The following is a 15,485-nucleotide window of genomic DNA, read 5'->3' as shown; positions in this document are numbered from 1 at the left end:
CCTTCGAATGCGTTGTCTTTCTGTGTAAGCCCCCAGGTGCACCCCAAGGACCCGCACCGGCACAGTGGGGAATGACACCGGGGGAGTGGGTGGCTTTGCCCCTTCCTTCTTTATAAAAACAGGGCGTATCCTCCCCTTAAGCCACTGTGCACATGCCCTGCACCATTTGCCTTGATGGCAATGGCAGAAATGACTCAGGCCTGGTGCCGTAAATACATATGCAATTACAGGCCATATTCGGAGAATCCTTGTTCTCCGCTGCCCAGAGGAGAAACTGACTGCCAGGCTTGCGTTCTGAAGTGGCCCATTCAGCTATGAGGGGCTGGAGGGGGTAAGGCTGGGGGCGGCGGGGACAGCCTATAGGCAGTAACAGGACAGTATTTCTCAACCTCTGAGTGACTGCACAGTCCCATTGCTGCTAACTTACTTCCTCCCTTCACTTACTTCCATTATCTGCCTGGACCCGCTTTGCTGTTGGGGCATCACAGTATTTTACCTTTCCTGCTCCTTTGTGTTCCTACCTCATTCCACAGAAAAAGCACACGCACGCGCACACACACGCACACTCTTTTCTGCTACGCTCCATCTCTCTCACTGTCCCACAGCTGGAGGACAGCAGGGCAGCCAATCCTTTAAATTATAAACACACCACGCAAGGAAAGAAATCTCTTCTCCGGGGAAGGGCGCATGCTACTGACATTGCTCTGGTAACTTGTTCAGACCATAATGCGGAAATGTCAGTACCAGGAATCGATGAGGTGAACTCGGTGGCTGCTCCCACAAGTTTAGAACCAATGTGTGTGTTAAATGAAGGCATTCCACTTTCAAAATCCCAGTTCCCTCGTTGACTCAAACCAGCCATGCCCTCAAGGTGACGAGGCGTTAGAGCTGGTGCCCGGGACACCAGGAAGTCCCTTCCTTTCTGGCAGGTCCATCCAGCTGGCTCAGACACGAACCTCGAGGACCGAGTGCAGGCTGCACCCACAGTGGGAGGGGGATGAACTTAGGAGTCAAGCTCCTCTGCTCGGATCCCAGCTCTCCCAGGGACAGAGTCACCTCGGGCGAGTCTTTCAACCTGTCAAAACCACAAGGGCCACCTGAGGATTACACACCAGCCTAGGACTGGAACAACAAGCCTGGGGGTTCGCTGCATGTGTGATGTAGTTAATCCTTGAGATAGCCCTTCACTCACAGCTGGACAAGGGACTACTCCACCAGCCTGGAATTTATATTATTAGAGTTGGTTGTCTACATTCAAGAACTTTCGCTTTCAGAAAAATCGCCGTTAAAATGCCGTGTGAGCTCTGGCAGATAGGAGAGCTCTGCAGAGCTCCCTTCCCCCACCACAGCCACTCAGGGATTCCATGGTAACAGGAGGCAGGAGTCTCGCAAGACTACCTCCCGCTGCTCTTCTTCCCTCTCCCCTCGCTCCAGCGCACAGGGGACCTTCAGTTACTTCCTGGAGATGGATGACACTCCAATTTCTCCCCTAGTTCAGGTAGCTCCTCTCAGCTCCGGGCCCTCGGACCTGACTGCTTACTTGGTATTTTAACCCGGCATGTTCCACAGGCACCCGCAGTCCCCTACTCCTCTCCCTGGTCTCCAGCCTGGCTCTTCTCTTGTCTCAGTGCACGGTTCTGCCCTCCACCAAACTCAGCAAGCCAGAGACTTGGCCTGCTCTTTCCATAGCCACTCTTCGCCAAGCTGTGTGATTGCACCTCCCAAATGCCTCTCTCTTTCCAATGCCGTCTCTCCGTTCAGCTATCGAAATCTCCCCCCTGGACAACCACCCTGGTTCCTGGCCCTCCTCCCACCCTCTCCAGTCCATTCTCCAACACAATCAATGGATCTTCAAAAGGCTAATCTTACCCTATGATCTGCAGCTTAATATCCTTGAATGGCTTCTCGCTGCTTCCAAGATAATGACCAACATCCCGAACAAGAGCCGCCCCGCTCTGCACAGGACAGGCCTGCCGACCCCTCCCGCCCAGCTCAAGCCAGTGCTCCCACCTTAGTTTTCCACACTGGCCTTCCTGCCCCACCCCCAGGGACACTGTCACCGGGCTGCCTCCACCTTCACCCCAACTTCCACCTGCACCTCCTTGCACCTGGCTTACTGCTCTGTCTCTCTTGGATCTGATTCCCTATGTTGCTTATTGGGGGCCATCTTCACTGACTTCTTGGCCTTTTGTTGTGATAACTTTTAGCAGCTTACACCTTCCCTTTTGGCATGGACTACCAACCACCACACGTTTACCGATTCTGGCTGGAATCTCCTCCCCCTTCAGACTGTAAGCTCGTGAAGGCAGAGACGTGTCTGACTGCTCAGCTTTCATCTCCGGCACTGCGTTATGTTTACCTGACATACATTTATAAAAGTCCACCATGTGCCAGAAATCAGTCAGACGTCCGTTTCCCCAAATTATGGAAATTAAGGGCATACGCAGGATCTCACCCTACAGAGCACGGACAACAGTAAATTTCTGAGCGGACCCACAGGGTAGTGGAACAAACAGTTAAAATGATGCCACATGCAAAGTCCAAGAGCAGGGGCAGAGCGCACAAGGCACGAGGCAGGTCATGTAAGCAGGGCAGCGGGCAGACCCAGAGGACAGGCTGACTGAGGGGTGGGAAACTGAAAGGTTAGAGCTTGGCAAGGGACAGGAAAGAACAGAAAAAACAAGTTAGTTGCCCACGCCACAGTATTTCCGAGGCCAGTCTCCCTCCCTGTACCAAAAGCTTTATGAAGTCCCAGTCGCCCAGCAGAGAACTGACCCAAGAGCATCCCAGAAATAGAACCAAATTTCATGTGGCCGCTCCCGGCTCTGCCAAGCATCCCTCCCACTCTCCTGCTCCTGCCAAATCACAAGGAAGCATCCAGCAGCCCAGGTGCTGAATTATTCAATTATTCTAGCAGCTTTCAAAACGCGTGTGCAGCTAGGAAATCTCCCAAAAAGAAAGAATCGTGTTATTTAGGCTACTGGGTCATTTCTTGAACCGCTCTTGAATCCTGCTTTGCTTTTCAATTGAACAGAAGCTCATGGACACCCCACCCTCCCTAGCAAAAAGCAGTGGCATATCATCGCAAGACGACCTGCCGCTGACTTTGCAGTGACCAACAGGCCGGTCACCTCGCGAACCTGCACGACAGCCCCCACGCTGAGTCACACACTGAGGTCTGACGCAGCACCGAACACACACGGAACACAGCAGCAAACATCCAACTACCCACTGTCCCCACACACACCCACCTGCCTTATCGCAGTTAAAAAAAATGATACACTTCTACCTTTGAACTTCCATCACAATGCTAAAATCTCAGTGGAAGTAATCTGTCTGCAGTTAGATCTGAAAACCCCTCTTCAACGCCTCACCCACAACCCACCCACCCATGCACGTCAGCTGCCTGAGATATTTTCTTCCAGCAGAACAAACCAAAGAGAATGTTTTGAGGAAAAGAAAAACGAGTCACGAAACAAGCCTTTAAGACTCCATTTTAGCGCCAAGCTTTCAGGAGCCTTCTATTTCTGGCTCTGAAGAGGCAGAGCATGAAAATGAAATGGGGGAAAAGGACAAAGAAAAAAAGCAAATATTTACCAGAGGCGACTTTAACCTCAAATCAATTCTAGAACTCGCATAGGCGAGAAGGACAGCTTTCATTAACGAAAGCAATCTGAGCCACAAAGTCTCAGGCGCTGCCCTCTGACCCTCAGACATGGCTTCCAGTGGGTGAATTAGAGTCACAGACAGAGGGGCATCTCATTGGAAACAGATTAAGGCAACCTTGCAAACAGTCACTTGCCCGCCCTAAGAACGCACATCAGCCAAGTGACAGGGTGGGGTGGGGAACTCTGCTGGGAACGAGAAAACATCTGCCAGTTACACATGTTGCTGTAAGACAGGACCAAGCTCCCCATCATCGCTCTCTCCCAAGTGCCCGGGAGGCCAACTGCGTGGGAAGAGCAGCACACTCTTGTGCCTCGCTCTGCCTCTCGGCTCCTCACCGTTTCTCCACCTGTTTAGCTCCACCTCCAGATGCTGGATAACATTCTTCAGAGTCTTGTTTTTCTCTTTCTCTTTCTCATATTTCTTCTTCCATTCTTCAGCTGTCAGCTCCAGGTTCACAGAGACTGTGTTCTTGATGGTCTTAGCCCTGGGGTTAGAAACAGAAGGGAAAGACTAAGCACAGCCATCAGCATTAGCCTAATCATATTCCTTTCACGGCAAGAGACTGGGACTGGGGAGCAGGGGGGACCCTGCGGCGCTCACCTACCACCCTTTACCTGGCTGTGTTAATGGCACTGCTTACTCCTCAGGCTCCAAAGCACCTTTTCCTTCTCCTCATTGCCTCCTGTCAATCTCTAAATCCAGTGGATTTTCATTCGAATTGTCTCTCAGGGTCACCTTTCTCTATTCCCTGTCTCCATCTTGATCTGTGTTCTCAGCCCTGACTTATGGTGAAAGCCTTTTTCAAATAGTCAATATTCTCCTTTAAACACCTTCATACCACTTCCAGATTCCGCTTCCTAAGTAGAGCTTCCTTCCAATTCAATTAACATGTATGAAACATGGCATATACCAAGACAAATGAGACAAGGCCTCTCGCCTCTTAGAGCTTGCACTTTCTCTTCGAATAATATACAGACCGAAATAACACAAACTCTTTCTCTTCCTCACACTACCTGGAGCCACCCCTGATGTGCTGAACACATGTCCACACACACCTCCGGGGCCAGTCAGGTCACTCACCGAGCACGGTGGCCAGGTGAAACCACGGCTCCCTGCGGGGCACATGCCCCCATCACAGCCAATTGTTGCCACAGAGGAATGGAGGGCCACTATTCCCAGGTCATCCCATTTTTCAAAGTCAGAAATAAAGACTTTTATTTGTGTCTCTCAGTTTGTAACAATTTTTCAAAATAATGTGTGAGACTAACAAACATGTCTAAAAGCCACCAATTTTCCATTCCTAATATAGAGACCTCCTAGGACATATGGCTGGGGTCGGGGTGGGGGGAAGACGCCACAGATGTTTGGGCAATAACTCAAGGGAGCAACTGGTGAGAGCAAAGGCAATGGCAGCACTAGCCTATACTAAAAAATAAATAAACAAATAAACAAATATGACAACTAGCTACATGTAGAAATGAACACATAAAGCCGGCTGGTGTGGCTCAGTGGATGAGTGTTGACCCATGAACCAGGAGGTCATGGGTGGCATCCCAGTCAAGGCACATGTCCAGGTTGCTGGCTTGATCCCCAGTAAGGGGTGTGCGGGAGGCAGCTGATCGATGAGTCTCTCTCATCATTGATGTTTCTCTTTCTCTCCCTCTCCTTCCTCTCTGAAATCAATCCTATATAATAAAAGCGTAATATACAAATCGATCAAACGGCCGAACAGCGGAACGGCCATCCGGACAACCACCTGGGACCATACTATGACACCCACGGGCACCAGGCCAGACAAGGTGAGTGTGATGCAATTGGTCGGGGGCCCAGCTATCGCCCCACGATCGCCCCGAAGAGGGAGGCCTAGGCCACCAACTGGCGGGCTGCAGCGGGTGGGCGGGGCCTCCCTCTGCGAGGGAAGCCTCCTCTTGCATGAATTCCATGCATCGGACCTCTAGTAAAAAAAATAAATAAAAAATAAGTGACCACATAAGCAGACATGTCTAGTCAAAAAGTAAATTGTCCATGCAGAATCCCACTTGTTACTCACTTTTTAAGAAGGTAAAAACTACATTTAAAAGTATGTGATATCCTGTTTTATTTGCTATTGCCTTTTTTATTTTAAACTCCCACTGGTTCTTGTACTGTCACACTTGCTGGCACGAGCTGATGTGATTCAGGTTAATTACTGTTGTCATCAAATGACATTTTGGACAGGATTTCTATTTCCGTGAAGGAAATTCAGCTGTGCTCACCAGCGCTACCGATGTCATTCCAAAGATTAATTCCTTCAGCAGACAACTAAATAACCCAACTGTCAGAAGAGGAGTTAAGCAATTTCAATGGAAGACTCCACTTAAGAATTAGTATCATTCTCTCTTGCATTCACTGAGCTTGAGGCTGTGGTCCCCAGTCATGATTCAACTGATCTTTCAAACAGCAGCAGTTGTGTTACTACGTTAAGTCTGTGCCCGGCCGGCACTCTCACCAGCCCTCTAACACCCCCAGGCGGTGCCGTGGATGTTCCTCAGACACGAGCACACACACCGCAGCATCCATTACCCATTATCCACTTAGTGAGTCAGAAGGCGAAAAGTAACCTGTGGCTGAAAATGCTTGCGGACATTGAAGGGTGCTCTGTGAGGCTACCAATCTTACTTTTTAAATCGCAAAGATTCTCTTGAGGATTTCTAATGACACTAGAGCGAGAGGAGGAGAGCCTCTCAGCCACACTCAGGCAGGTCCAGCCAGAAAGGGGGTGTCTGTGAGCAGACCCAGCAGGGCTATCCCTGGTGTCACTGGTCTTCCTTTTCTAAGTTCCTTTAAGTTATTTTTCTTCCACTCCTGTAGTAGTCAAGGTCCTGGTAAGAATCTGATGGCCCACTAATACTGCATGATTTGAGACGAGTTTAACAAAGGTCTGGGGAGAGTGTTGGGAAATAATGAGAGATGATGCATACCCCACATTAGTTATGGGGAGCCATTACCATCCTTGGGCTGAGGGGACCCAGCGGGAGGGAGCTAAGAGAAGCAGGCTGCCCACTGGAAGCAGTGACAGTCTTTAGTCTGGGGACACAGCCACCCAAAGTGACCCTGCATGGAAAGAGGCAAGAAATTAATGCCCTTTATGCGTCAATGGGTCAGTCTCACTGTGACATTTGATTAATCCAACGTGACCTGATCACTCACAAAGGAGCACAACAGTTTCCTAGGCATTCATTTCCAAAGCCCTCAGGTTTCAGCCAGAGGCTCCAAGATGCACAAATAAATGCCTGCTCCACAGTTATAACCACAGCAGACACTGAGTCAACTCCTACCAAAAGCCACTCAGGAAAAGAACCTTCATTAATCTCAGGTTTATAACCGAACAGCAAGACTTAGCACAAATGAGCCAATTCTTGAAAGTATAATGATCAGAGATCTGTTCTGTCATTTTCTTTGTTTCAACATGTTTCAGAACCACCACTGAATAGATAATCTAGGTTTGCCCAAATATCTTCTCCCGGTAGGGAGGGAACTAGGACCCCATTTTTAAAAGACCTCAAAGCTAATGAATGTTAACCACCTTTGGAGAAGGAAGGCCAAGCACAGCAGGCAGGGCAGAGGTCACAGAACATCTGCCACCCAGACCCCCACACGGAGACAGTGAAGCCAGAAGAGGACTCTGCCGACGTGATCTCTAAGGAACAGGAGGAGGGAGACCTCGCCGCCCTGCCCTTGAGCAGCGCTGTTGTTTCCGTGCCAGCACCTCTGGGTCCCTCTCTCACTGGATTTGTGGTTCACATGTTCGGAAGCATATGGCCAGGCTTCTAAGACTGCTGACCGTGTCCACTTCCACCAGCGAGGTTAAGTCCCCGTACACGACGACCCTCTATAGGCATCCTCATAGTTGGGCACTTGAATCAACCCTGTCGAGGAAGGTAAGTCCTAGAACCACTTGGTTCACATTCCTCTGCGTCCTGATTAATCCAATCTCCACCTAATTCCTCAAAAATTGCCGATACTCGTACTTTCTGGCCCTAGTCAGTCCTAAATAATTACTGACTATGTATCATTGGAGCTTCTTCTAAGCATCTTGTCCTGCGTGGAAGAGCCAGCAAGACGTTTGTTCTGGGCACTTTCCTGTCCTCTGGTTCTCAGCGTTCTCCTTCCCGCTCCAGATGTGCAGGACAGTGCTGGCGTTTGCACAAGGAGCTCCAGACAAGCCCACACCGGCAATGCACAGGGCACATCTGTAATGTGTGATTCTGCACTGTGAATGGTGTGCCCGCATGGATGAGAGAGACGGAGATCCTCCCACTGTGGGGTGGGAGAGGGTGGTGAAGCAGCCTTCTCTATCAGTCAGGGTTCTCAACAAAAACAGAACCAACAGGACAAGATATGGAGAGAGATGATGGGTAGGTAGGTAGATAGATAGATAGATAGATATCATATACATATCATATACCCTATGATATATAAGCTATAGCTTACATTTCTTACACTTATTTACTTATCTAAAGAACTGGGCTCACATGATTGTGGGACTGGCAAGTCTGGGAGCCATAGGGCAGGCCAGGAGACTGGATGCGCAGGCAGAAATGGATGCTGCAGTCTCAGGGCAGAACTTCTCTGAGAAACTCCCATTTTTGTCCTTAAGGCTTTCGAATGATTGGTGTGTCATGGAGGGTAATGTGCTTTACTTTTTTTTGAGGGTTTTTTTAAATTGAGGTAAGATAGTTTTACAGCATTATTTAAGTTTCAGGCATGCAACATTATAATTCTACACCGGTACACACTGTACTGTGCTCACCACAGCAAATGCCTCCACCCGTTACCACACAGCTGACTCCCTTTACCATTTCAACCTCCCTCCAGCCCCCTTACCGATAACCACCCATCTTTTATCTGCCTGTTTGTTTTTTATTATTTTTTGTTGTTTATTCGTTTGTTTTGTTTTTGTTTTATATTTCACATATAAGTGAACTCATATGATTTTTGTTAATTTTTGTCTGACTTAAAACCATCAAGGTCCATCCATGTAGTCACAAATGGCAAGATTTCTAATGTGCTTTTACTAAGTCAACTGATGGTAGTAGATGTTAACCACATCTACAAAATACCTTCATAGCAGCACCTAGATTAGTGTTTGATTAAATAATCGGCTACTACAGCCTAGCCAGGTTGACACATAAAACTGTCACACCTTTCAGTTTGTTCTGAATCCTAGTTCCCAGATAAAACTCCTAACCTTCTTCTGGAAACGTGACTGCTACAAGTTGCCTTCCCATTTCCTGGTAAGGCCATTTCCCTGCTTGTAAGTGGGGGACGTAGGGAAGGAGAAATTAAAAGCTTTAACTTTTATCTTCTGAAAAGCTCTAGTCTCCAAGAAACATTAAGAAATGACAAACCTGGATGAGAATCTGGTCTCCACTCAAACTTGTCATCCATAGTATCTGTCCCTTCAAGAGCTGTAATTAACCCTAATGGTGCTTCAGCAATAGGGCCCCCAGCAGGGGGTGATTTGGGTCTTTTTCATTTTATGTCAAAAGTGTATTCAAGTGTCTGCATTGGCCAAAGTGCTCGCTCCAGCCCTGCAGGGAACCTGCTATCACTCTCTGGTGACATGAATTTTGCATGCACCCCACTCAGGCTTTTGCTCTGCCTGATCCAGCTGCCACTAAACTGAGCATGCAATTAACAACAAAGAACACATTAGGAAAAGAAGAAAGAATATTACTTTCCCTAAATTATCAATTCTTCCACATTCCACATACAAATAAACCCTTAAATTATTCATACTGGATCAATCAAAACTCTTGGTGCCAAAGATGTGCTAATTCTCTAAACTGATTGGCCTGTCCCCTCAGGGCTCCCTTTTCCCTCATTACCACCCCAAATCAAGGTCCATTAAATAGGCTTCCCAGATAATTGGGTGATTTCAGCTCATACTTCTTTTTTTTATTTTATTCTTTATTGTTTAAAGGACTACATATGTCTCCTTTTTCCCTCTCAGCTCATACTCCTAAAACTTATAAATATCCTTTTCGAATAGTGCTATAAAAGTACGTGGGAAGAGTAATTGAAGACTGAAAAATAAAAGGCTGGGAGCCAGAAGAATAAAAGATCAATGGGAGGGCTCTAATTTGAGTGTCCTATCCCTCTAGCAGGAACGCTCAGCTTCCCCGTACAGCCCAGCTTTTTGACACTCTGCTGTCTGGAAATTCACATGCTGCCTCCTCCACTAAATTCAAAGCTCTTTGAGGACACAGAGAAGGGCTTCTACTGCTTAACTAGCACAATGCTGGGCGTTCTGGGACTGAAAGGGACAGGCCTGACCATATAGGAGCCAGGCTTCCTCACTGAAAGCAGGAGACAGACATAGGGAATTTTCCCCTTTAAATTCCAGGACCTAATCTAGAATCTTGGCGAGTGCTGACTTGGTAGGCTGCCCTCGGGCCCCTGTGGACCGTACCATGTTCCTACTGCTTCAAAGGATATACTATTGCTTTCTTCAGAGCATCAATACAGTATAGCCTAGCAACAAACATGGACTTTCTTCCTGTCCTTGAAAGACTGCGTAGGAATAACTGTGGCATCTCATGCTGCCCTAAGGTTTGGCCATCCCTGCAACAAGAATATAATGAACACTCGTTACACTGAATTTGAGATGTGCCCGGCAGTCTTGTCTGAGTTCAAAGTGCTTAATCTCATTAGCTATCAGATGCCATGTCTAATCCGATGTTCAGACTCGTGTCTGCTGTGTAATTGGGTTCAATGCATATATTTAACAATAAAGCAGGTAGTGGCCCCACAGAGAAGTTAGATGTCCTTGAAGAATCCATTAAGCAACTCGGAGACAGAGGGCATGGAACAAAACCTCATACATTTCTAATTATAGGCTGGAAAACAAACCAGATCTAAACACAGCCAAACTTTTGGACACAATGGTGTCACAGTTCAGCAAGTGCCCTTATGTTCTATGAATCCTACACAGTCCAAATTAAATTCATCTGTTCATTCATTTGATAAACACCTATTCACTGACCACCTAGTGTGTGCTACTGGTGCTGGGCTCTTGTTGGGACAACTGAGGTCAGTCATAAACCTAGTCCCTGCCCTCATGGAGCTCAGTATCCAGATGACCCTGACAAAAGACTAGAGGCCAACCTATTTCATTTGAAAATATAATTCGCATGCCTGGAATCCCAAATTATCAGCAGTATTTACTTAATCAATTCATTCTTGAAACTTAATTCTAATTCCACATCATTTGGTCCTGTCCGTCATATTATAGTCCTACCCCGTACATTACCATGCCTTTCCCAAGCCTCAGCGCATCCAATTGTCACAGACGGTTTAAGACGGATGGAAAGGAGAACTTGAGATCACTGAATGCCGATTACATGCCAGCCCTGTGCTAAGTAAAACCGGAAGCAACTCATCTAATCCTCCCAACAATTCTCAGAACTGGGTGTTATTACAGTTCTTCCTACAGGCGAGGCTAACAGAGGAGGGAGGGAGGGAGAGAGAGAGGAGAGAGAGAGAGAGAGAGGGAGAGAGAGAGAGAGAGAGAGAGAGAGAGAGGGAGAGAGAGGAGAGAGAATGGGTCATAGCAGAACTTAGCTTCAAACCTGGAGTCACTGATCTCAGGGGCCCATGCTCATCAAGGTTCCTGATCAGCACCCTGGATGTAAGAAGCTACGAGTCAAATAATACAGTCTCCACCCTATGATATCCGACATCTTTAGTCATTTACCAGCTGTGTGGTCTCAGGCACCGTACCTAATGGCTCTGAACCTCAGCCTCAATTTCCGCGTACCTAGTAAAATTTCTAGGAGGATGTTGACATGCCTGGCATGACTAGGCCCTAATAAAAAGTGCCGGTGATGATGACTATGATAATGACTATCTCACTAAGATCAGAAGAAAACTAACCATTTGGACTTGTTCCTTAAACTCTTCCTATAGACAGCTAAAGGTGCCCACTGACAGCAGCAACCTTGAGAGAGACAGCGCAATGCCCTAGCACGACTCTGGCTTGCAAAGGCTCAGTGATTTTTGCTCTGCCGGTAAGAATTTTTGTAGAGATGTTTCCTTTCTAAATGCAGTTGATGCTGGTTTGCTCACACATGTCTTCAGAGGAAACTGTTACTAAGTTTAAGAAGCTGGGGGAGCAGGGCAGGCAGGGTGATCAGCATAGCATTCTATGTTGCCCATAGCAAATACTCATTTATAAAAGAAGGTGCCATCCTTCTGCCATCCAGTGAGCTAAGCATTTGGCTAATCAAGGAAGTGATCTGAGAGGAAGTAAAGGACCCACACCCAGTTTAAAAGATATATTAGTTCTACAACATTTCAGTGTAATTATTATTTATTTAGACATCCAACAGGTGCCATGACTGTGTAATTCTATGTTCTGTTGAGGGCTCAGGAAATGACTGGGGTTTAATGCAGTTTAAACAAGCCACAATTCCCCATACAGAATGCCCACCCCCATCTGTCCTTTCTCTAGGGATCTTAAACTACTTCTTGAGTATAACTAAACAACGTACTCCCGGGAGGAAGGTAGAGGGGGTGCTCTGTACAGCCATCTACAAATGAAGCAGCTAAAGCCCACGGGGAGCTGGTCACTAGTCTAAAGATCACACAAGTGTTCCGAATTAAAGGGAATGACAGCAGTGGAATTCACATCTCCCAACCGGAGGTCCAAGCTCAGCCCACTGAGCACTAAAGATGCTCAGATCACCCAAATCCATAGCATCCAAGCATTCTGGGAACTAGCACCTGAGGTCACCGGCTGGGAGGATGGGGCTAACACCTAGAACGGAGGGACCATGACTGCAGGTTAGGCCTAGGGGCGGGCAAGAAAGGAAAGGATGGTATGAACTAATCCACACACGTGAACGTTGTTTCAGGGTTACTGAGGTGTCTCTGCTGCCTGCCTATTACCATTGCCCAGACATCTAGGAAATCTCACATGGGCATTTTGAAGGCGAGAAGGTGGCTGCTGTTTTGCCCTTTCCTCAATATATATTCTTACCTTCTACCCCAGGGTTAGTACGAGGCTTCCTTCCCCCATTTTAATACTTATGCAACTACTCTACATTCATCTAAGTTTCTGGTGTGCTATCAGCACCTCTGCAATGAATTTCAAATATTGGAGTTAAAGGTAGTTAGTTACCAATCGTGAGTTGTATACCTTTGAAAACCTGTGAACCTGAGAGGCAGATTTTTTTCTTTTTATTCTTGATTTTAAAGAGAGGAAGGGGCAGGAGGAGAGAGAGAAGGGGGGGGAAGATGGATTTTTGTTGTTCCACTTATTTATGCATTCAGTGATTGCTTCTTATATGTGCCCTTACTGAAGATCAAACCACAACAACCTTGGCATATCAGGATGATGCTCTAACAAACTGAACTACCTGGCCAGAGCCTGGGATTCAGACTTAATTCCAAGAAGAACAAAAGCAACACTCCACTGAATTACCAACAATCACATCTATCGTAAGTCTGAGTGTTGTTTTTTAACATCATACCTTTGATTGGCATATTCCTGCCCATTGTTTTAAAACATGATTTTTCCTTTGGCTTCAATAAGTGATGCCCCAAGTTTACAGATCACCTGTTAGATGCAATTCAGTAACAAGCTACTTGCCCCCTTCTCTCTATTTCCTCTCCGACACTAGCCCCTTGCCCCTCCTGTAATCCAGGTCCCAGCAGGAGTAGCAAGACCACACCCACCTTTGTCCAAACATCAATGTAGATTTGGTCTCAGCTTCATTGAAGACAGAAGGAGAACAGCAAATCACAATAGTAGTTCTACAGTTCCCACCCAGAGAGTCCTGAAGAATCCGAGTCATCTTGCTGTCCCGATACGGCACATGTGTTTTCTATTTAGGAAAAGAAAAAGTATTGGTTGTGACAGCCCATTCAAAGAAAAAACACAGAGGCAAGCAAGTTAGTTTTGAGGACACTGGGCTTAGAAACACGTGTGAAATAAGAATGTGTTGCCTGGTCTTTGGATCTTGCCAAAGTTTAGCATGCCCATTCTGGGACCTGGGTCACAGGAAATTAGCATTTCCATTCACACATTTTAATGGACCAGATCCCCCAGCAAGCAAGGTGTCCTCAACCAAGATTCCCTCTGTCCCTTCCAAACCAAAACAAGCAAATCTTTAGAGTGTGTGGCAAAGAGCACACAGACCCAAAAAGGCGACTTCTCATAATATCATTTAATAGATGGGGCCAGGATCACTTACTGTCCCTTCTGCCAAGGCAGAGATCACGTTTCCAAGAGCAGACAAAGACTTATTGATATTTTTAGCTTCGTCGAGAACAGCTCCCTCGGCACCAGTTTTGCTGACCTATGAGAGAGAGAGCAGTGAGCTGCACAGGACAGGAAAGCACAGTAGAAAATTCCAATTCACAGGAGGGCAAAGGGGCAGGCAGGGGCGGTGAATCCTCCTGGCTCCTGAAATACAAGGCGAAGGAAAAGTAAGTAAGGATCACACTGATAAAAACCTTCCCTTGTGCCAGAGGCTGGGGATTTGCTCTCTCGCTTGTCATTTTCCTCTCGATTAGCTTTAGGGGAATGGCTGGAAAGCCTCCAGTGTGGAGCTGCGGATGCTTCCCCGGGGACATCATCCAGGAAAAGCAGGCTCTAAAGTGCTGTCACTGGGAAAAGGCCGGGCCCTGGGACACTGAGCCGCAGCCTCCACTCCGGGGGGAGCTGGAGGAGCAAACGCTGTCTGGGCCACAGTGAATGGACATGTTGGGAATGTGTAAACCATGAGCTCCAACTTCAGGCAAAGGACAAGGGATGGTGGGGATGGCTGTCCAGACTCTCTCTGTTCCTTCCTCACTGAACCATAGCAAGGAAGGAAGGTACAATTATCCAAAAGAAAATAAAAAACTGTCCTGACCAGTGTGGCTCAGTTGGTTGGAGAGTCCTCCCATACACCAAAAGGTGGCAGGTTCGATTCCCGGTCAGGACACATACCCAGGTTGTGGGTTCCATCCCTGGTCATGATGTGTGCAAGAGGCAACCGACTAATGTGTCTCTCTCACATTGATGTTTCTCTCTCTCCCTTTCACTCTCTCTCTCCTCCTTCCTCTGTCTAAAAAAAAATCAATAAAATTTTAAAATAAGGAAAAACACTATTTTTTTTTTAGTCATTAACACAACTTTAATTAAAATTAATAGTTTAGATGAAGAGCATGGAAAAAGTTTAAAATCAACTTCTGAAAAATCACGTTTACATACAGGAATTAAAACAGGCCAGCAGAAGTCCAAAAAAAAGGTGCAGCTTGTATTATTGCACTTGGATGGAATACACTGGCCGGGGCAGCGCGATACTTGGGCCATGCGAGACCAGGAAGAGGGACAAGCACAGGGGACAAACCCCCAGGCAGCACGCTTCCCGCCTTCCAAACTCTGGTGGACTTGAAAATAGTCAGCATCTTGGAAACACTCCACTAGAGCTCTTTACAAAAATGGCTACTGTGTCATCAACATGTTTAGTTTAGGTATGAAGAGTCAAGAAAATGTATATTACATCGAGAAGTTGTCTTTTTCCCTCTGCAGCCAGAGGGAGCGCACACAGTTCCTCCTCTGCTGTGTTATTGCTGGTAATTTAGTATTTACAGCATTTGCTGCCGGGAGAGAGCAGTTCACAGATGCTAGAAAAAAGGGGAACTCAACATGATTCATAGCTCTGCTGACTGGACGGACGGTGCCGGGTCAGCAGCTGCTGTCTACAGAGAGAAAAGTGGGAAATAATTTTTAACTGCACAAAGACGGGTTTCAATTATGTATAAAGGAGAAACTCCTAACCACA

General features: G+C 47.0%; 2 protein-coding genes across 2 annotated transcripts in view; both read right to left on the bottom strand.

Annotated features, from left to right (window-relative positions):
- The window catches only part of EPC2 (enhancer of polycomb homolog 2), a 526,369-nt gene that overhangs the window by 240,458 nt on the left and 270,426 nt on the right, over positions 1-15,485 (bottom strand). The gene's annotated exons all lie outside the window — the stretch shown is intronic.
- KIF5C (kinesin family member 5C) overlaps positions 1-15,485 on the bottom strand; it is a 137,393-nt gene that overhangs the window by 40,464 nt on the left and 81,444 nt on the right. Inside the window, exons 9-11 of the mRNA XM_054723487.1 lie at positions 13,908-14,012; positions 13,390-13,538; positions 4,005-4,153 (exon numbers count right to left, since the gene is read on the bottom strand). Of these exons, the coding sequence (XP_054579462.1) occupies positions 4,005-4,153; positions 13,390-13,538; positions 13,908-14,012 (403 nt within the window). The remainder of the gene's footprint in view (positions 1-4,004; positions 4,154-13,389; positions 13,539-13,907; positions 14,013-15,485) is intronic.

Source organism: Eptesicus fuscus, chromosome 11 (assembly GCF_027574615.1).
Source record: "Eptesicus fuscus isolate TK198812 chromosome 11, DD_ASM_mEF_20220401, whole genome shotgun sequence".
Taxonomy (NCBI): Eukaryota; Metazoa; Chordata; class Mammalia; order Chiroptera; family Vespertilionidae; genus Eptesicus; species Eptesicus fuscus.
Note: the sequence above shows the minus strand (reverse complement) of the source record. Positions and strands in the feature narration are given on the sequence as shown.